Raw genomic sequence first — 23,442 nt, 5'->3', positions numbered from 1 at the left:
GTTTGTTATTAAACACATTTTTTAAAAAGGAAATACAAAACTACTTTTTATATTATGCAGACTGCAGCAAAGCCACTTACCAGTGATTCACCCATCAGTGATTTGGAAAGAACATTAGACACAATTTGCAGCTTCCCTTTAAGATGCATGCAGCAGAGCACTGCACGGAAAGATCCATCTCCCTTGGCCAGCCCCTCTCCCAGCACTGCAACACAAATCAGCAACTATTAGCTTCATCACAGCATACATTTAAATAAGCTATATACAGTTTTCCTTCACCTTTAACATGAAAATAAAGTCTGAAACCTGGGTTGAATCCATGGCTTCTTGGAAAGACAAGTCTTGGATGTAAAGGAAGTATTACTTGTTCTTGTCTAACACTAACTTGAAACTTGTCTCCCACCATCTAAAAAATGCTGTACATGAGCTCAAAAAAGGTTTGTGATGTTTACATGCTAAAATAGACAAATACGGGAATGGTAAATTCAAATATCTGACACAGACACAAAGGACCTCCTCTTCACAGAAAGGATAAAAAAAAATAGCAACCAACAACCTCGCAGTAACACAAACATGCTCAGGAAGATCCATTCATGCTCACAAAAAGCATGCCCTGTCGTTTCCAAATATAGCTAACCTCCTCACGGTCAATTCCTGCTACTTTAAAAGGGCTTTTATTCACTTAGGCTGTAAAGTGCAGGATATAGGAACGATTGTTTGAGTCCAGAAATTTACAGGCTCCATGTAACAGAAACCTTTCCTAATGCTTTCTAGCACTGGATCAGATAGCTAGCCAAACAGACACTTTCATTGACACTTCCAATAGTGAAAGGACTTATTTCACAATATAGACGTGCTTCAGACAAGCAGGAGTAACACTTAATCATATATATTACCTGTCCAGAAAACGAAATGCCAGAGTGACTAAAAAGCTAGTAAGCTAAGCATATGAGTTGAAGAGAAGGCTGGACAGTTGTTTAAAATTACAAAATTTTAATATATATTACTGTTATTGCAGGCAACATCAACATCTGTGTTTATACTGCTACTCACGCAGATGCAAACAGCTCCTGTTAGTACTAACAGGAATTTTACATTGATCACAACTTCAGGATTACATTTTAAAATAACAAATCAAAACTCCTCACTCAACAGACATTCACATGATTAACAGAAATTGCATTAAAGACTGAAGCAAAAAAAAAACAGTCCCACAGAACATTTACATAAAAAACCCTAGGATCTCTTCCATAAAAAAACCTAGACATCTCTTCAAAACCAAAAGGTAACTAAATCCTCTTTATAAAGTGCCTCAAAGATTAGTCTGAATTCACCACTCCGATGATACTGACCGCATTTCCAAAAATAGAGCTTTACTTCCCAAACCAGAAGCAGCAGCACCAGAAATAGCTTTAACATGTCTGACAGTTTGCTATTTTAACCTCAAAGATTAGATGTCCAATTATGACATTTTATATTATTAACTGTATAGTATCACCAAGCTAAAACATACAGTTGCACATAAAAGTTTCAACACATTAACCAGTACCTTTTGGTAAAGGTTTGTGGAAACATTTAAGAGATTGTAAGTTATCATCATTCCTTGTAACAGTGCAAGCAGCATACTATAAAGAACATCTATTTTTCCAGCTACTTCAAAATGTACTTATCATTCAGGTTAAAATAAAACACTGTCACAGGTATGCAACATGTCAAGTCTTGTAAAAAGACAGAACAGCAGCTTGAATAAAACTTTTGCCTATTAAAAAAAAAAATTGTATCAAGGAAGCGTGAGTATCAGGTAGTCCACACCAGGGTTGTTTCTTCCCAAGGATATTTCAAACCTAAAACCTTTCAGGATCATAAACTGTCAGATGCTGGGCTACTGTTGATAACAGCACATCATAGGCAACCACAACCAAATAGTTCATTCATATATTCAAAAAAATTGGTGGGTGGGTATATACAAATATATACACACACACAGCATTTTATATACAGACACACTTAAATATGGCAGTAATAAGGTGAAAAATTATCTGGAAATAATATTTGCAGAACATAATGGCATGAAATAAGAAAATTAACGTTAAATTGGATGCTATTTCCTTGTTACTAATATACATTTGAAAGCTGTTTTCTCTACTTAATTAAAAAAAAAAAAGTAGAGATCAGCGCTTCTATTCCACCCACTTCTATGCCCATCCAGCAAAAGGAAGAAAAACAGTTAACATGACCATTTCTTTGAGATACTTGTAACTGACACATATGCCAATAAAAGTTTTGAAGATGAACGTCACCCATCTAACCCTATGACGAACCCATCAGATGTCATCAATGAGAATATTATTCATTAAACTGCATTCTCCCTCCTACCTCCTTTAACCATCATTCATCTTTCCGTATGTGTCTCTCTTCCTTTTATTTGCCATCATGAAAGACAACTGTAAGGTTTGTCAGAATATTACACCCTTGGCATGTAGCAACAGTTAAAAGAAGCAGCTTTAAAAAAAAATCCAGAGTATTTTAAGAATGGTACTGATTAAGCCATGTTCAGCCTTTTCAAATTTGTTAAACCTTAATTTTACACCTACAGAAAGCAAGTTCACTTTTCTTAGTTATGTTTTATGGACCTTCACAAGCAGGCTGCACAGCCCCACAAGTGCCCCAGACTATGACTTGAGTATCAGTGAAGACAGATGCATTTAAAACAAAAAACCAAGCAAAGAGAAAAAAAAAAAAAACAACAACTAGGAAAACCCACACAAAACCAGAAAGGAACAATTTAAAGGTTATCATCGCTAGCACAGGAATGCCAGAATAGTGTATCACACAGTCTGTGTAACAAAACTGTGGTTTGAGGAAACCTCCTTTCAAATTCAAGAGTAGTTAAGGTACTAAAAACTGAAAGGTGGGATCTACCCACCTTTTCTTTCCAAATCTAACTGATAAACTCTGTTCCAACACTTACCAAACGCAGCAGAGTTCTCAGTGAGTTTTGAATCACTTGCATTATACATGAACAACAGAACATTAGGAAGGATGGTTAATTCCTTTAAAAATACCCTGACTGAACAAGGCAGTGAAACATGAAAGGCTCAACTTCAATGTGACATATGCACATTTGGAAGCTTTAACAAATAGGAATATATGTAAGTACACCATCTTGACGGTCTCTGAATCAAGTCCCAAAATGCAAACCAAAATATCCTCCCTGTCCCTAGGAAGAAAGACAGAACTATCAGCTGTCTTTATCTTCACAAGAATCCTAACGCTATCAATTCATCCTACATTTGTATACTGAAATATCTATTAGGCAAATAGCACCGCAGTGCCGAAGACATGCATTTGAGTTCTGGTACTTGAGTGTGAGTTACCAAATAGTGAGAGCTCTCAAAACAGAAAAAGTAGAAAAAGTATTATCAAGTAGATACATAGTTTTAACCAGGAAAAAAAAAAAAAAACCACATTGTTAGCAAACTAACAAATCTGGGCATCAGTTTTAAAAATTCAGACAACTGACTGCAATTTATAACACTATAATAAAAAAAAGAAATAAGCATACCATGCCTACAGTCTTCATCTGCTTGCCCATACTTTTTCTGAAAGGTAAAACATGAAAAGTTTAAAAATAGCATTATTCCAGTTAGCATAAACAACTACATGCTTGAGTTACAAGTCTCTTAAAACTTTTCAGAATCCGTTACACCTCATCTTTTCCTGGGTGGAAAATGTAAAAAACACCAGTCACATGTCAAATATAATATTATTGATTCTTAGAATGCTGACTTTTTCTCAAATTTCTCAGCAAACTGACATTTTAAAAGAGGAAAATGAATGGGCAAAGGTGTATATTTTATATGTGTTTGTATGTGGCTCACAACATCTCGGAAAAAATACAAAAACATAACTTCCTATTCTAGCCACTGTAATTGTTTTTACACTTGCACTAACATGGTACTGTTGAAATTTGTAAGGTATGTATTTTATCTTGCACTGTCTTAACACTGGTGATGTTAAAAATCACTTTTTTTAGCAAAACAAGGAGGACAATTAGGATTTTTTTTCCTTTACTTTTTTAAAAAATTATAAACCTTCAAGTATCTATGTAATTCAAGCCTTTAATAGGAAGGTTTTGATTACAAGTATTTTTCCAGAGCCCCTGAAGACTTACTGCAATAATTTACTATGATGAATATCCAGAGAGGTGTCTCACAGGATTTGCAATAGCATCAATGTCAGGAACATATTAAATACTGCTAAGCACCTCTCTGCATATTGGCCTATGTAAATAATTTTGAGGAGTCAGGTCTGTAACAAAACAACTTCCATTAAACTAAAAAAACAAAACAACTTCAGTTATTTCTGAATCTCTTCCCCTGAAGAGCCATAAGATAGTCACCTCTTAATTTAAGAAGTTTCCCAATTCTTGTTTTGCACACAGAGTAGTCCAATTCAGCTCCCTATTTAAAGAATGCTTAAAAATGCTCCCTAATCTGATGGGCAAGGTTTATCTTAAAGCTGTGCAGCAAGGTCTTACAACTTGGCCAAACTTTTTCCACTTGAGATGAAATTGTTCATACCCAATACATGAAGATTTGGGGTGGACAAGACCCCTGTATATCTGTTAATAACATTTCCAGAAATACAGAAAAATGGAGGTTCATTAAGCAGATTATAGGTTTATTGTTAAGCATTGTAATGTCCTTTCCTTTAAGGAACTGCACATCTGTGATGCTTTAAAGGAAGGACACAAATTTGCAATGGGATCACCTATAATTCAGGGTTATGTCTCTTCGTTGCATTTACAAACCTTTACCAAGACCCCAGTTTTCACATTTCCATTAAAAATCTGCCAGAGTCGTAAAGTTACATCTTTCACCAGATATGCTCTAGCTTAGCAGTGAAGAACTAGTATATGATCAAGTATTAAAAGATTAATGTTAGGCCTATGCTAACGGAGCTAAATCAGGTAAGAACCAGCTACCTGAATTCTGCTATTTCATAACATTGGTTTTTTAAATATTTAGATTTGCTAGCTTAATTTCAAGCTTTTTAAAGGTCAGGTAATTTGGTATGTAATTCAGCATAACTGTACAAACCTAATACCCTAAAACCAGACAGTTTGCCTTCCTGGAATTTTTTATTATTTTTTTTAAGTATTTTTCTTCATTCTTTTAGAGCACTGTGATTCAGACCCAAACTACTTAAGAGGTCCCAATCCTGAAAAATAAACAGATCAGAGAAAACTACAAGACAGAAGCCTCATACATGCTTTAGCAAGAGAGATGCTGTGGCAAAGCAACATGCCAATCACAGGAAAACGCTGAAACTTATTCAAAACTTGATGGTACAAGATACTTGATTGTGCTTTCCAGTTCACTAGGTACTATTAAAGAGTCACACTCACAAGTTGTAAAAAGGAAGCAATTCTATACAGAAGAGTCTCGATTTTGATGCGGTCGATTTCTGCCTGGCATGCCTCCGGGAGGTGAGCTGGGGGGTACTGGCTGAGGGAAAGGAGAGCCTCTGTGCAATGCTTCACTGCCACTTCATAATCCTGCTGCTTAAGAGATTCACATGCTTGTTCACATGACTTCTCTGGTCTTCTGTCTGCCATGACTCAGGGACAGAAATCCTAGAGTGGGGGCAGAGGGGATGATAAAATGTTGGTTAGCTGCATAATGGCAGTGACAATTTGCCAACCAACTTCCATTCCCATCTCAAGGTGCAGTACCACATCCCCTTCCTTCTGTGCCATCTGCGTTTCCTATCCCGAGCTTTCTCACCAACTAACCTCTTCCCAGTCTTTTCTCCAGCGCTCCCAACTCTGTTTCGATTCTAATTCAAGAAGGTATTTAAGCCTGTGACTGATTTTAAGAATATAAGTAGCGCTTTCGAATTTTAAAGTCAGCATGGATTTAGGCACTTGGCTACATAGAGGCTTTTGGGTCTTTGCTGGCAACATGATCTTTGCTTTGGAAGTAACACAACTCATCCACCAACTGCCCCTTCTCCAAGCCTGCAGCCATTCACTCCAAGACACCTTTCCCTTCAAAACACTTCTCACCTACACTCAGGGGACAGAGTCGCTCGCTCTGGCTGGGTGAAGCACAACAGGGAAGGACAAAGATGTACAAGAAAGAAGTGGAGGTCAACAGCAAACCACTTGTCTCTTCCTCCAGCTGGGCTACTTCCATTCATGCCTCAGAAAGTCTAGATACCGCTGCACACCAACACCTTTGTGCAGAATTTCTTAAATAATTTTAAAGCAAATATTGGGGAGGGTTGAAACAGTCGTGATAAAAATCTGTATGCAAGACAGACAACATTATCTGCCAGTAAACTGAGACAAACGGTTATCCACTATCTACACCACCCGCAGAAAAGCAAAGCACTTCTGTAATCTGACTACATTATCCTTTGACGTAATATTTAAATATATGATACATATCCCTAGAGACACTGTACTTTAAAGCAGACTTGACACTGACAAAAATGTGTTCTGATAACTGAAAGAAGGAAAAATATAATTCTCACTTTCATTTTTAGCAAACAGCACACTATCAATATTTATGACTATATATCAACTATTACAATTGTCTCAAATAACTATCTGTAGCCCGTTTTAAAAATTCACTGCTAAAAAACTTCCTTTATGCTTAGCTTTTTAACCAAACTAAGGTAATGTACCTTCAAGAAGTTAATTGAAGGTCAAATAAATGTATTTTCTTTGTATGAAAAATAATTTGCTAACCCGCTTCTCTCATTAACACCCATGTAAGCAAATACACGGTAGAAATGTAAACCATACTTTCCATATGTTATGCGACACAGTGCTCTATGTGTTCCCTTCCATTCTTAAAATTTGATTTTCAATATTGATATAGAAACATAAAGGAAGACTGATTTTTCAAGACAATTTTGACTTAAGCCACCTTCTCTTTTACAACATTCATATAAAAAAATCTTATGTACAAAATGTATCTTCCCAAAAATGAAGGAACACAAGTATCAGTATTTTGCAGTTATCCTGATACAAATCTGTGACATGTGTCTCTTTCTGTGATACTTAAGAATGACCTTGCAAAATATTACCCGATTCATGCAGGTAATTTCTTTTTCTATTAAAAATAAGTCCCCAGTTTCAATCAGAACAGGAACAGGCAAGTAGGTTATGCATTTCCATACATAGGAGTAAATTCATTCATGGAATAATTCCATTAAAGACACTCAGCTGGATCACTTAAGCACATATTTTCAATCATATAAATGTCAGGTATTCTTAAGCTGTTTATGCAAGGATCCTTTCTAGATATAACTAAAAATTACACTCATTTCCATCTCACTAACATTTTAGGCCATGGTCCATTTTACAAATCTAGGATCTGCTTCAATAGTTAATTGATGTTTTTCTCATGTACACTCTGTTTTCCCCTAAGGGACTGAAAAGAGGATTTCATGAACTCTGCTGTGCTGCCGGTTTCCTCACTTCCTGGCTGACATACAACCAAAATTCCTTTGACCAAAAGTCTGATCAAAGCTTCTGTGTTTATTCCCAAAACTGATTATACACAGATCCCATCCTAACTGACCTGACCAGCATAACTGACAGGCGTCGGGAAAACTGGGTTATCGAACCCTTCTCCAACATGGCACCACGTAAAAGAAAAACATGTTACTTATCCATTATCTTATGCTGGTTTGATACATATTGACCTTGGCTGTTTCAGGAGAAGCTGGATTTTCCATGCCCAGCAGTGGCCTACGGTACTGCAAAGGCCACACAATTTCTTTGGTCGACTTGAAAACTGAAGAGGGCAATTCAGAGGACATAACTGACCCTAAGCAAAAACCTGTGGATTAAGTGGAGCCAAGAGATGTCAGGACCAGGCTGTTTGGCTACCCGGCTAAACTGAGTCATACTATCAGCATTTCACAATGTAATTTAAAAAAACCACTGAAGTCACAGTGCATGGGACAATGATAGATAAGGAGCTGCTGCAGTGTAATTTGTTTTTAAAACAATCTAATCGTAACATAGACAACTAGTATGTGGACAACATACAGAAAATTATACACTCAGGCTCTCAGATTTAATTTCAATTCCATTTATACCCGTAAGTGCAGACACAAACATGCACGTTTATTGGGTATTTGCACCATCTACTTCAGATTCCAATCCAGATCCTCTCAACTGTTCCTTGGAGGCACCTGGCTCTTCCTGCTGACTCTTTAAAAACCCATGCTCCTAGTTTTGGTCCCCTGAGCTGTGCCCAAATTAGCAACTGAGACTAGACTATGTGGGTTACAACCATGCTTTCTTAAAATCCAGTCTACTGTAGTACCTGACCTACCCGTGTGTAAAATTATTTCAGAACAGTTAATATTTTAACAGCCAAGGAAAGGAGACACTTGTCAAAAGAAATTTATTTTGAGTTCTATAAATGTATATTTTTTAAAAATTTCATGTGTAAAACTGGAATTTCTACATTCACTCCATGAGTATAAATTATTGCAGATTAGAATTGAAAACTTAAGTGTCACAAGGTCAGTGTAATGTTGCCAATTCTGTTTGCAAAACTGAGCAAACTGCATATGCACTTCACTTCTTCTGTCTGTAAAACCGAAATTAAAATACTAAGCATGTAACAGAACAAATGTCAGGATTATTCATTTTCTCAAAATGACCTGGAGAGCTGCATGCCGAAAGAGTTCCAAATTCAAATCTGAGTAACAATTTATTCTAACGGCAAAGTTTAATACGTCTTCAAAATTTTGAAGAAACAATACACAGGCATTGAAGTTACACATCTGAAATAGGTGGGCGGACATAAGAAATAGAGGCACAATGTCGTATCAACAGAACTTTTATTATCAGCATTTATAAAGCATTTCTTAGCTTTGAATCGTCTCACAGCAGCACCGCTGCCTACAGAAAGGCTCCCGATGTATGCACTCAAGTAAACCATTTAAACACAGTGCCTGTGAATCCCACCTGATACGACAGTAAACATCATGGTGACTAGAGCACAGGCAGAAGTTTACACAACTCTTCCTCGCTGGCTAATCCAGAAATCTAATCCTGGCATTACTGTTTGTACCTCCAAAAAACTCCTGCCTTTTAAGCAGAAGAAAACGTACTGATCTTACATTTCTTTGAAGGTCAAGTGGTGCTCAGCTTAGCTTCCTCAAAATACTATTTAAAAGACCTGGTTAGCTCCAACTGGTATAACTTAAACTGGGTATTTTTTTTTCAATGAACTGTGAGGGACTTTTTTTTCCTCCCCTACAACTAATGATTTTCAGGCTCAATATTCCTAATGAGTATTTTGCCTTCTTTCCAAAGGGATTCTATAAACAAACGTGAAAAGAGTAATCTCCAAATAAAACTGCATATTTCCCCTCCAGAACTGCAGAGGGGGTTGGGAAAGGCAGAAGGGACAGCTTGAGGAGGAAAAGCGATAAACAATGTGATCTACACAGTCATTTATTTTCAAGCAAACACTACGCCTGCTTGGTGCACAGGAGGCTTTGGAAGAACTACTCCACAGTCTGATGAGCCAACTTCAAGCTAAAAATCAGTGTAGGAGGAGAGAACACCATGAACTAAAATTTTAGTGTTTCAAAGCAGTTTAACTCATGACTGTGCACTTTCATGCTTCACAGCTTACCAATGTATTTTATGGAATCAAAGGGTCCATACATTAAGATAATGATAAGTTAAAGTATGCGACAGTTCCTAAAAATTTTCAAACAGATGCTTTTTCAATTCACTGTAAAGCATCTAGCCAGATAACTCTCGTGTACTTCATAAACAAACAGATTAGAGGGCACAATGCTGTTCCTATTAATGTTCTTGGCAAAATTCCCAATGTCTGCCAAGACAGAAGGATCAGATCGGAGGTCTCGCATGCCAAGCTGACAAACAGTAGACAAGTCAGTAAATATTTACATATTTTAACCAGGCATTAACATCTCTTGTAAAGATTTATGCTAAAGCAATGATGTTCAACTTGCAGTCCTACAGTGAGACTGGTAGGAATTTACTGTCAATTGAATATACTTCAAGAGCCACATCCTGGGATTTGCAAACCGAAGCCAATGAATGAGACCCATTGCCATGGGGAACATGCAGGGGAAGAGCCTCTCCAGCTGCCTCCCATTATAACCCATAACCCTTCAAACAGTTCTGCTGAGAGAAATAAGCACCCAAATATTCCTTGCCAAAGCTGTTCAGCTGTGTCCTCCTGTTAGCAGCCCGCTGTATTGCGGGAAAGGAGCGGGTAGGAAGGGTTTGCTCTTCCATTCCCTACCGCGGTCAAGCTGGCACAGGCTCAGAGAAAGCAGGGCAGGAATTCAACTCGTTCTGCCCCTCTCTAAGGAAACACGTGTGGTGACCGTGCTGCGTTCCCAAACCCTTGGTGATTTTCCAGCCCTTCTCACAAATTGGAAAAGCTGGCCACCAACCTGGACAGAAGTTTTAAACATGCTCAGGTAGGAAGTCAAGAAGAGACAGCTGTTTTATCGTAACTTCCCAGCAATTCCTTTTAAGAGGCAAGAAGAAATCTACTAGGTTTATTTTTGAGGCTGGTTGCTCTGTCCTTCCCCAGTAACTTTTGAACTTCAAGTCAATTAGAACTGAATTTCACAGAAGTCAAATGGGTCTCAAAGATGCTGCAAAGTTTTATAAAAAATGTGTAACAAGACAGATAACAAAACCCAGACTTCTAAGTCCACCCAGGAAAAGGGTAAGTTATAATTCAGCCTCTTACTGATACCAAGACATCAGTTACCCCACCAATTACTGCCACATGCTGCCATCTACCCAGTGAGAAAGACAGCACTGTACCAAAATATCACTCATCAATTTATTCTTCTTGCCCATAATGATAAAAGCCATAAACTGCATTCATTTGCTCAAGGATCCATCCAGTACTTTCCAGGTTTCAGTAAAGCCGAGTTCCCAAACTTTTTAGACTATAGACACCAGCAGTACACATCGCATGGCTTTCTGAAGTTTGTTACTGGTAAAATTGAGATGTAAGCTATTCACATACGATGGCCTCAGAAATTTGCTGTTTCCATAATACAGAAAATTAGCATTTAGGGAGTCAGAAAGTTGGTACAGACATAATCCCTGTGACTGAAGAGTCTTCTAGCTCCCTCTCACTCAAAATTATCAGGAAAAGACCGAAAAGACACTTTAATTTACACAGGTATGGAGAGATCTGGGTTCATTTAATAATCTGCATTAATTACCATACCTTCAGTACACCACACAGTAAAATTTTAGCTACTGTGAAAATGCCAATGTTATAGTTTAAAATGATGGGTCACTGAAATTCAACTATCAAGACAGCAAATAAAACTGCGTTTGTCCATCCACATACTAAAATAGGGAATAATATATCTATCTAATGTTAAATCATATTATACAGTTCCTCTGCCATCTCTAGTGATCCCATCTTAAGGCACGCTTGCACCCCCAGATGTTAAGTAATTGTTTTTGTAGTACTCCACAACACCACTCACATACCTTTAGATTAGCAAAATAAAATTAAATATTTATTTTATCACTATAGGTGAGGAAAATAAACTTATCTTCACCTTAAGACAAAAAAACATTTTATTCAAGCCTCTAGGAAGGAATAAAACACAGCTGCACAAAATACAGAAGTCACTTTCAGACATACACAGGAAAAATACACTTTCCTAGTGTCACAACATACATGTCATAAATAATCCCACACTCAGAAATAATTTAATAAAATGAGAGTAGATAATAATAGTGCACTATACCAATGTGAAAGGCTTAACAAAACAGCAAGAAAAAGGATGGTGCACCTTTCATGCGCAGGGTGCAGAAAAGAATGACAAGAAAGCTGCTTTTGCTTCTTTTTATTTTAAGAAAAATAAAATAGCAGAGATCTCATGCACTCATTTACTGCAATTATGGCTGAAGTCAGTAATATTAGTTATACACAGCGCTCAGAAATGTACTGCACACCTTACAGAACAAATACAAAAGTCTCCACCCTTGAGAGAAAGGACAATCTAATCAGCTTTCTGAAATAACTGAATTACTCTGGTTAATGTTGTACAACTCCAGGCGAAATGACCCTACTTTAAATTCCAAAAATGATGTTAAATCTGAAATGGAGCATACAGAATGAGAAAAGCTTATTTCAAGGTTTTATTATATAGCCAAACAGCAGCAAGAACTTCTGCTACATGGCCTCTCAGGAACATGATATGCTTGATGTCAAGAAGGGTAGGGGGGGGTGGGGGGGGTGTAATTAAAAGGTTCATGATGCCCCCTACCATTAAATACTTAGGTTACCTTTCCACATTGAAAAACCAAAGAGAGTACCGTAAATTAGGAGGACAACTGATCTCTGGGCACATAAATGGAGAGTCTGATCCTGTAAACTTACATATAGAGTAAACACATCCACATTTACGGAAAAAGGAACAAGTGCTTGTGGATGCTTTACCATTCATATAACAATAGGAAGAAAAATATAGCAGCAACTGAGATTAAGAGCAAATGCCTTCCACATCTGGATCCTCTGTGTTCTTTAAAACATTTTACATACATCACAGATAGTAACAACTTTAGATTTTATTGCATGCATAGATTTATTTTATGCATTATATCAGTACACTTTATTAAGCTATTATTAACACTTTATTACCTTTACTAATCTCTTGTTTTCATTTTGGAAATAACAGCAGAAAGGAAAATCTATACAGCCAGTGGCAACAACATTTACACATGGACAAAGTGTCTATCTTTGGCTCAAAATCTGAAAATAACTCATGGCCTTAGCACTTGTAAACACCTCACCCACCACATAAGCACCCTTAACATCATCTCCTGCCTTTAAAACAATCCTTTTTCACACAGCTGTCTGAAAATATTACCCACCTTGATGAATCCAAGCAAAATACGTGGCAAGTCAAAGTACAACATTGCTGAGGGAACTGAGGGTGTTTAGCCTGGAGAAAAGGAGGTTGAGGGGAGACCTACCTGAGAGGGGCTGTAGGCAGGGGGGGTCGGTCTCTTCTCCCCAGTAACAAGCAATAGGACAAGAGGAAATGGCCTCAAGTTGTACCAGGGAGGTTTAGATTGCATATTAGGAAAAATTTCTTCGCCAAACGAGTGGTCAAGCATCAGAACAGGGTGCCCAGGGAAGTGGTGGAGTCACCATCCCTGGAGGGACTTAAACATGTAGATGTGGCACTTAGGGACACTGTTTAGTTGGGGTTGGCAGTGCTGGGTTAACAGCGGGAATTGATGATCTTAAAGGTCTTTTCAACAACCTAAATGATTCTACATTCTATGATCTACCTGGTGTGTACTTGCTTTGACTGAAAACCATCCATAACCGACAGATACGAGATTCCTAGTTACACAAAGCAAATATATTGCATTCATTAAAATTACAGTATAAATACTGGATTGTAATGTTTAATACTCGAAAGTTGTATAATGACAAAAGTATCTGTACAAGCTTATGTTGGCCCTCTTGTGCATCTGCGTTATGATATTGCCTTTAACTTGTTAGTCACATACTACATTTTCCAAGGGCTACCTGGCAGAATGAGCAGGCAGAACAGAGGCTGCTGCTTAATGGACACGTAGTTAAATACTTCAACACAGGGCCTAAGGACTTATTTACTACATGCTGCTAAAATCTGATTCTCAAGACTGCATCTGAATGTTTTCATTAACTTTTCAATGCTTATAAATACGGTGACCCAGCACTTCACAAGTATTAAGAAAATATCTTTATCCTTCTGACGTTATTTGCATTTTACAAAGAATTAAGACATTAATACACACTGAAGTCAAAAGTTTCTGTAAATGTCTTATATTCAGATAAAGACAACTAGAAGTGATTTTTCCCCATTATGCTCTGCCCTGTATTATATAGCCCTTTATATGATCAAAGTGTCTGCCTGAGTGATTTATGAGTATTCAGCATTTCTCTACATCACAACATGGGAGCATCCATTAGAAATACAGAAAATGAAGTACAGGAAAGGTGAGGCTTAAGTATGATTTGCCCCCCCCCCCCTTTTTTTTTTGCTATCCCCTACTCCATTTCTGAAACACTTTCTAATGTATGCTAACAGTGAAACTGTATTCCAACAATTGTATTAGCATTATAAATTATATGTACCCATACAGTACAGCTTCCCTTCTATTTCTTTCTAGCACTAATATTTTTCAATCTCAATCTCCTTGTTCAGCCACCCCATCTCCACGTTTACTCTACACATTCTGTGAAAAACTGCAGTTTGCAACTTCTGTTTAAATCCAGTCGCTGCCTCGTCTATGTTGCAGGAAGGCAGAGCTGGTAGGAAAGAGGAACTGGGTATTGGGAGTAGAGACGGGGAATTCTCTGTGCTCTCATTTTTGTCCAAAGTCATACCAGGGAACATGCAGAAGCCCTACCCTTCAAATTGTACAACAATACCGCTTAGCTCAGGCTGAAGTATATTCACTGCAGGGATGATCTTTTAGATTTGTACTAAATGCTAATTTGACCAACACGGAGCAGATTTTCACAGGACTGATAACAAGTATACGCTTGGCAGAAACATCATTCTATACCACATCTCAACTTTTTACAAAGCAGCACTATAGGTCATCAGATTTTTTTCTTTTTTTTTTTACCCAATTTTTAGAAAAGAACCATGTTGGCAGAACCCTTCACTCCCTGCACAGCATCCAAAAAGTCAGCCTGCGATAGACACCTACCATGGGAAATTTCAACCCGAATAATTAAAATCTGGCAAGTAATAACCAACTGAAATGAGGAGTATGTCATAGTAAGCATCAGGTAACATAATAATAGGTGGTGCTTCTGCCCCACCTAAAGTTCTTTTGGCTCCTTCCTAGAAAATCTTCACGTAAACAATCTTTCATAATAACTGGTTAACAGCAGCAGTTTGTATTCCATATACCTGCATGTCCTTAGTGCTTTTTGAGAGTAAGAGTTTCTCACACTTACCCAAGATGAGGGCATTTTAATTGAAATACTGTCCCATGGTTACCATCTTATCCCCATAACAACATCACCAATTACTTACTTTAAAAAAATGCATTAGAAAAGTAATTTAATCTTTGCTTCTCTTAATAAAATTTGCTAGAGAAAAACAAAGGGAAAAATCAGCACTGCACAACAGTCAGCTCTCCATGGAGCAGCACCAACCTGCAAGTCTCAAACTGTAACAGACTTTGCAGAAGAACACAGTATTCATATTCTAAAAGCTGTTTTAAACATCATAATCCACATCTTTTAAAACTACAGCCTACTTGTGGCAGAACCTCTCTTTTAAACACCTGAATAACAGATCACAGCCTTGCTCCTGAGTGTCACTGCACATTTCACATTATAACGTTTAGTAGTAATTTTGTCCAACAAAAGTGAACATCATTAATCTCAAGGAGTTCCACAGTCATGCAATTACCAATATTCTTCTCAGCTGAGTCATGAGATATTGCCAAAACTCCTTTTTGAGAAATGTCTGCTGTATGATATATAGATAAATCTGTGTATATGTGACTAAATATCTGTCCCCTAATTTTCAAAATGCCAAACGAGTACAGAACTGTGCTCCCAAGGAATGCACTGGGCAGTCAAAGAAGATTCCCAGGCATCATTTCAACACAAAACACATCAGAACATTTACAAATGTATTTCAGAAGTTTAAACGCAAAAGCATACATCACAGTTTTCCATGATGCTCACTGAACTTGCAACTTGCAAAGCACTGTCTTCAGAGAGCACCTGACCACAGTTCATTTGCCAAAATTCACCAATTTCATCAGTTTCAGAGACAGAATCAAAATTAGTTCCTAACTTTCACTCTTATGTTCAATTCACAGCTACTTTCAATACAGCTGTATTTGGATTTCAGCAATAGAAGTGTTTTTAAATTAGGAAATTATTTATGGCAGTAACTCCCTTTTTGGAAAACCCTATGCAAACTCTTCCCTGCCCCCCCCGCCCCCAACGGCTAAGGAGCTCCAAAGCTCAGTGGCTTCCATCCACACTTTCTTAGCAGGGATATTGTAGTGATGCTGAAACAGGCTTTCCTCAAATGTCACCTTCATTTTCATACAAGAACTTTCTCCACCCTTGACATGTCCTAGTATTGCAAAGCAGCACACCCCTATGATTAGCAGATCTACCTGAAGAACACAGCTATGATCACCAGTGCAAATGCAGATGCCACAGTATATATCACAGTTCTACAGGTGGATAGGAAAAAACAAATAATAAAAGCCCTAACTTCATTTTCTGTTTGAGATGCAAAACATGAATCGCTCTTTCAATCCATTCTAGAAGCAAAAGAAAATAAAAATCTTCATAAAAAACAACTGATAGTTATGTTGCACAGTTACAGTGCACAGTTCACAAACTGAACACAGAAATAAGCCAGAAAGTTGTGACACAACAGGAAAATTTTCTTTCAACATACCTCAGTCTTCACTGCAGCATTATAATGAACTTAAATTTATTATAGTAGTGAATAATACTGTGACTGAGATTTTTGTTAGGCATTTATACAGTGCTTAGCACAAAAGGGTCCTACCATAACAGATTTAATAACACAATCATGCCACCCACAGATACTGCAAACACATCTTTCCCAAAACCATACCTATTATGTAACTGTGTATGATATTTTTGTGTGCTGTTTTGAAGGTTCAAAGCAATAACTAACCTCCACCACTAAAAATTGCTATCTTTATTGTAAATAACCTTTGAAATTCATTTTTACATGACCGTGCTTCAAACAGCTTGGCATAATACAGCTAAGCCTGGTTTAGGGAGTTGTCTTCTTACTCTGTATTTTAATTATACTAACCCTTCTGCATCTAGATAATGCTTTTAAACCACCCCTGTTTCCTCTCCTCAAATGCATGAATACAATACTACCAACAGGTTCGATTTTTAGACCCCTCCTGAAAATAGAATATGGATTCTCAAGTTCTCCTCACACAGCAAACCCTACGGGCAACACCACAACTTGTATCCAAAACACAAATTTCCCAATGGCATTCACCCTACTCATTCCTTTTGACATGAACATTAGAGATTCAGTCACGTATTTTAAACCCCACTCAAAGAACAGACATCAGCAGGAATGAGTAACGATCCTACTGTGGTTAATGGCATAATTCCGACAAAACTTCAGAAGATCAGTGCCTAGCCAAACAAATATAAACAAAACTACAGCCAAGTACTATCAGTCAGTTCAAACGACAAAACAAATGTCCTGTACCATTCCAAATGTGTGAGTGTCTTAAGATATGGTCAGAGTACGGTTACCTCAAAAACCATTAGCACAAACAACTATAATCAAAAACATCACTTCAATAAAATAGCCACAGCACTCAGCTACAGCACTGTGAGCACAGCTTCAGAAGTACAGTAAAAAAACACATTCCCCTTAACGACCTCCCTGCGTAGACAAAGAGAAAAGCCCAACTCTGGCTCCCAAGATGGCAGAGGAGCAGACGCAAGGCTGCTGTCGTGGCTGGTCAACAGTACTTGGGAATCCCAACCAGCTGATGGGGATGTAGTAGACAGCAACGAAGGAACATCACTTGGAAGCAGAAGCGCACTGCCTGTCCCCATTCCCCCCAGAACTACCGCAGGATAAAATTAAATTTTCAGTGACAAAAATACAGATAATCTTACATTAAGAGAGAAGATATATAAGGAAGAAGCATTATTTTATATGCTGCCAAAACCACTATGCTTTTTATTTGTGGCATTTTCCATTTATTATGTCCACAAAGATTTGCTACTTTCTTGGTTTGCTGAACCACTAAATATTTTCCAGCAAATTAAACACTCATGCCACATTACTAACAACCAATATTCTCAAAAACAGCTTGTCATGTTATGTATTTTCCTTTTCCCATGGGGTCTGAAGGGCCCCAAAAGATCTTCTAAGCATATTTAAGCAGTGTAATTTTTACTGTTTTGATAAATACAGTATTTTTGCTACAGGTAACTACGAAAAAAAAAAAAACTGTAAAATTCACAGACTGAAAGATCATTTCTAAATAACACTTACCCTAACTACCATAAAACCAGTACAGACAAATCCACACACTGCTCACACTTCTACCCTTCACTTCCTGCCACTCCAACATTCAAAATTTCATACCTAACATAATTCTATTATTCTTTTTCTTCCAACGTTTAGTCATTACAGCTCTGAGAATCATCAGCCTTCCTACTGCCTACAAACAGGAGAGATCATAAAATTTATTTCCCTAAACCACATATAAGCCAAAGATTAAAAATATCCACCTCTGTCACATGCAAGTGGTACTTCCTGAGACTAACAGAAACAAATCACACAAGTTTACAGTAACATCTCCAGAACATCTCTTTACAAAATCACTTGCAAAAGCTCTTGCTATCAACTGTGTACCTACTGCTTCTTGGAAAAGCCGTATAGTTCAGTGTTGCAAATTCTAAATTACCTTCTTGCCAAAGTATGAGCCTCCTGACACCTAACAAAGACTTCACACCACTTAGAAAAATTGATAGTTTGTACTCATTCTAAGTAGGAAGGGGCCACAGTAACCATTCAAACTTTTTAGTTATGAAATGAAACCTCTCAGTGTAGTAAAATTACATTTAAGAAGGAAAAAAGATTGAGATGTATGATTTCTTATCTGGCTTTCCTGTAATAAGTCTGAAATTAGGTAATTTGGAGGACTCTGAGAAAATACTGGGTAAATAACCAGTGCATCTCTATTAAATTTATGACAATGAATTTGCATATAAAATTATAGAGAAATATTTCGTTATTATGTCACAGCCACATAAAGCATCCTTTAACTTCAACTAGCAGTGCAATAGAAATGCAACAGAAAAACAAATTCTTACCCATGAGTAATTACAATCTCCCTGCTTAAATTCCTAATCACTTCTTTTCCTACATTAATAGTCACTTTTCTGTGTTTCTCAGACATGAGTGAGTCTTTCGGGTTGAAACTTCATGTTGTAAATATTTGTGTGAAGAAAAGATGAAAGCTCAGTAAGCAAGACTGTTTCTGAATACAGAATTTAAGTTACATATCAATACCACCATAATGAAATCACGAGAAGCTGGCCTGTTTCTGTGGAGAGTCTGACCTTGCAGACTCCTCATTTTACTATCTATAAAGTTCAGTTATTTTCTTTCTCTTCCCCACCCCCTGTCAAATAAATACTAGGAGAAAACAAGTGTTTACTTTCCCAGTCACAAGCTCCACAAGACCAAGCATTCCTTGGGTTTTTTTATTCCATACCCTTGCTGTGTGCAAACTTTTGGAAAAGCGGTCTCTTTTTTAATATTCTCTCTTTTCTTCCTTGCTGAAAAAAGAATGACAGTTGGAGAAGTCTACCAAAGGAAGTAAGAAATCAAACACACAAAGTACAGTGTCTTTAAATATATGTCATTGATATACATAAACACAAGCGTTGACTACTGCCAAAGACCACAGAAGAAACAGCAGGACAAACAAGAACAAAAATAGGAAGGTCTTGTTTGTTCTGATAATCTAACCCATAATACTTCCACTGAGAGGGGGAAAATACATATACCATGTAGCGATAATGGGATCTTGCCTTAGGACCTCAACAAATGAAGTAAGAAAAGATTAAACAACTATAAGACGCGAGCAGGAGGGGAGGTCAGGAATACAAAATTGGCTGTTTTCTCCCCCACGATGAGCCGCTAGCAATCCTGCACAATGAGCAGCTCTGGGGATCTGCTTCCAGTAAGAAGCCTTTAGCAACTCTAGGAAAAACTTAAGGACAAGATTCACATTTACTAGGCTACTTGGCCTACTGATCCCCAAAGCAGGGGGAATGCCAGCTGTTCAACTACTCTATCCCTAAGCTGGAGTAGAACGACAGCATCCTTCCTTCTCATTCTCCAAGCCAGCTCCCACAGCTTTCCCTAGTTATTCAGCCATACACAGGGGCCAGGATTTAAATTATTACAAAAGAAGTTTCTCATTTAGATTTTGCTCCTGCTACCAGACCCATTAGGTACCACTGACCTCAGGAGGGAATGCCAGTGAGGTGAAAGATTCAAGGGCTTTCAACTAATAATCTGAATTGCTCCAGCAATTGCTTCTGCCATTACTAAAATGAAAATACCTAGAATAAAGTACAGTAGCACATGTAAGATGGTAGCAAACAACAAATAGAAAGAAAACAAAACCACAGTGAAAGTCAGAAAGAATATCCAGCTATAATTGCAAAGGGGATTTTAGTAACAAAAATAATTGCCAAAGATGGAGAAAATATTTCATCAGACTACTAAATTAAGAGAGTTGGAAAACAGTAGTAGTAATATTGCCTAGCTCTTACATAGCCTCTTTCATCCACAGGCTTCAAGACTCTTCACAGGTTGGTAAGATTCACTAGTCTTGTTTTAAATTCCTTCAAAAGGAAGCATAAACAGGTGAAGTGATTTGCATCAGGCTGTCCAGATCTCTCAAGCAGTAGGCCTGTACCCTACCCATGTGGAAATATTACCTCTTAAAACCTTCTAGACACTGTTACTTTTTTCTGAGATGAGAACTTCTCCGTAAATCTAACACTGGAGAAGAAGTTCTCTCCCAACTCCAGCCCTTCTCCTGCAACCAGATCTACTAATACGGATCCCAAAGCGCAGGAGCAATTCCTCTGAAGCCAATGAGATTTCAGCACAGGAAAGATTCCTCCATGAGAGGTCAAGAAACAGAACTGGGACATATTACAGGTTAAGAAGCCACTTCCACATCTCACTTTAATTTTCAGTTTGCTGGGGAGAGCCCAAAACAATCCCCCTAAAAAACAAAACCCTCAAAAATAAAACAACAAAAAACCCCAACAAAACCAGCTATTACAACCTTTCAAGTCCTACAGCCATCAGTTTAACAAGCTTCTTTCACAGAAAAATTAATCTGACTCACTTAAAAAGGCACAGCGTCCGTATGAATTAAAGGAGGGGAAATACACACTCTGTACATTTCATAAGTCAAAAAAATTCACAGAGGTAAGGAGTGATAATAGAAATGTGATTTTAACTAGGAAAAAAAAAGTCATTTCTGCTTTCATAACAAATGACAAAGAGAACTCAATTTTATCAGTAATAACACACAAAATGTTCCTTCACTTACCAATAAAGAAAAACTGTTCTGCTAATTAAAGTTCAACAAAAAAAGCTTAATTCAGCTTTCGCTGCTCACAATTTCTGCGTTGTAAAAGCTAAGATTACCAGAGCCTAAGTCATTTAATAGTGAATCCCCCCACACTGAATCCCAAAGAGGGGGCAGGAATGTGGTGATCACTTGTACACTTTCCCTTCATTAAGTTTCAACTGCATGTTCAAAATCAGCTCCTCGCTACAGAGGACCAGCAAGCGGTCCAGCAACCCCAGGCTGTCCCAATCAAACAACTTTTGCCATTAAAAAAACAACAACAGAGTTTTCATTCACAATCTGCTATGACTCAAAAGTACTTGAACAATTGAATTTAAAGCACATTATTGTAAAACCTCCCTGTTCTACCAATCACTCTTGGAAAATAATACAAATTTGCCAAGTATAACTTAATTTAATTTTGTGGTTTGTGTTTAGGTTTGGTTTTTTTCTTTTCATTTTTACAAAAGAATGTGTCTTTTCTTAATAGAAATAAGGGGGGGAGGGGGGAGTATTTTCTCCTTTGCCTTGTTTCAATTATATTATTTACCAAGAACATCATTAGAAGACCCCAACAATTCAAAACATCCCAACAAGACTAGTCATGATGCACTCAACCTGTCAATGAGGATATTCATCTCTAGGACAGCCTTGTATCTTACAACTGAATTCTTTTTTTCTTCAATGAAAAGCAAAATACGTTATTTTAAAACTTTATCTCAAGCTTGCTGCACCTCTGACAATGCAAAAGTCCTATTACCTTGTTACCTCTCACACATTTTCTCATTAACTGGAAAGCAATCTGGCAACTGTCTCCCTGCAGTTATTTCTTAATTTCCATCAATGATATGTTTAATCATGTTACGATAATCAAACAACAGTTTGATTAACAAATCACTGATGTCAAACGACTCCACTCATCTGGAAATTAATAAAAGGGTATGACCCACCCCAGGAGGGGTAACATATCCCCTTCCCCTACTTGGGGATTTGCCCTACATATGTTATATATATATATATTAAATATATATATATATACACACGCATAGTCTCTGCTGGCAGGACCGTATCACAACCTGCAGTACAAACTCCCCTTTTACAGTTTCAGAACAGTTGCATCGTACAAAAGGTGATCTCAGGGTCTGTTAGACCTCCCAACTTCTAGCTGCTCAGCCCTGACAAAGTCTCCTGCAGAAAACAAAAATATAAGCTCATCTGCCGGTCCTTCGATTGCTCCAAGGGTTAATTTTACAACAGCTGTTAAATTCTTTCGATTTATTTTTCCATCTTTCAACAAACCCTACCTAAACCTTTTTTTTTTTTTTTTTCTCCCCTCCCTTCTGGTTTACTATTGTTATTTCCTGGCTGTCGCTAGCCGTCCCCTCCCGCCCCGCCCGGTACAAAAACAAAGCTGACTCCCACCCCTCGGCATCCCCCCACCCTCCGCCCTGAGGCGCACCCCCGGAGCCGGGGGAAGCCGGGCTGGTGCGAGGCATCTCCGGCTCTCCCGGCCGGCCGCTCCGCCTGCCCCCGCTGCGCCGGGCGCAGGGCCGCGCCGGGCCGCCCGTCGCCGGCCGCGGGCCCCCGGGACAGCCCGGCACCCCCGGGGCTCCGGCCGAGCTGCCCGTAAACAGCCCCCGAGCGGCTGCCGCTGCAGGCCCCTCCGCAGACACAGGGCCCTCTCCAGCCGGCACCGCTCAGCCTCCGGGCCGGCCGGCAGCCCTCGCCCGGCCGCTCGGCCTGCTGCGTGGCACCGAGGATCCCCCGAGGCCTCCCCGGAGCCCTCGCCAGCCGGGCCCGACCGCCCTCGGCCCCCGCGGGGGGCGAATGGGGAAGTCCTGACTTACCTGTCATTACTTTCTACGCCATCTTGGATCCACTTGTCAACGTCCCCACAAAGCATTGTGGGAAATCCCTCCCCCGCCCTCCTCCCGGCCCGGCGGCCAGCGGGGGAAGGCGGAGGGCGGCGGGCGCAGCGCCCGGCAGGGTACCGGCACCGGGACCCGCCGCCCCGCCCGCGGACCGGCACGGCAGGCGCGGCGGCGGCCGAGGGGCAGCCCCGGACTCCGGCCCGCAGCTCTCCCCTCACGCCGCAGAGGCACTGCCGCGCCGCTCGGGCTGGAAACCGGCAGCCCCGGGGCTCTGCGTTGTTGTTTTGGGGGAGGTGCGGGGTGTTTTCTTTTTGCCGCCCCTTTCCCGGGAGCCGTGCGGCGAGCGCCGGGCCG

At 39.0% G+C, this 23,442-nt stretch overlaps 1 protein-coding gene across 5 annotated transcripts in view; it reads right to left on the bottom strand.

Moving 5' to 3' along the window:
* Positions 1-23,154, bottom strand: part of HELZ (helicase with zinc finger) — a 91,562-nt gene extending 68,408 nt beyond the window's left edge. For 3 of the 5 annotated variants that reach the window (XM_040582008.1, XM_040582009.1, XM_040582010.1), the window contains exons 1-4: positions 23,065-23,154; positions 5,411-5,638; positions 3,566-3,602; positions 81-205 (exon numbers count right to left, since the gene is read on the bottom strand). In XM_040582008.1, the coding sequence (XP_040437942.1) occupies positions 81-205; positions 3,566-3,602; positions 5,411-5,620 (372 nt within the window). In that variant the 5' untranslated portion in view covers positions 5,621-5,638; positions 23,065-23,154. The remainder of the gene's footprint in view (positions 1-80; positions 206-3,565; positions 3,603-5,410; positions 5,639-23,064) is intronic. The other 2 variants (XM_040582012.1, XM_040582011.1) reach the window with 2 other exon arrangements.
* Positions 23,155-23,442: the final 288 nt, after the last annotated feature.

Source organism: Falco naumanni, chromosome 1 (genome assembly GCF_017639655.2).
Source record: "Falco naumanni isolate bFalNau1 chromosome 1, bFalNau1.pat, whole genome shotgun sequence".
Lineage (NCBI taxonomy): Eukaryota > Metazoa > Chordata > Aves > Falconiformes > Falconidae > Falco > Falco naumanni.
Note: the sequence above shows the minus strand (reverse complement) of the source record. Positions and strands in the feature narration are given on the sequence as shown.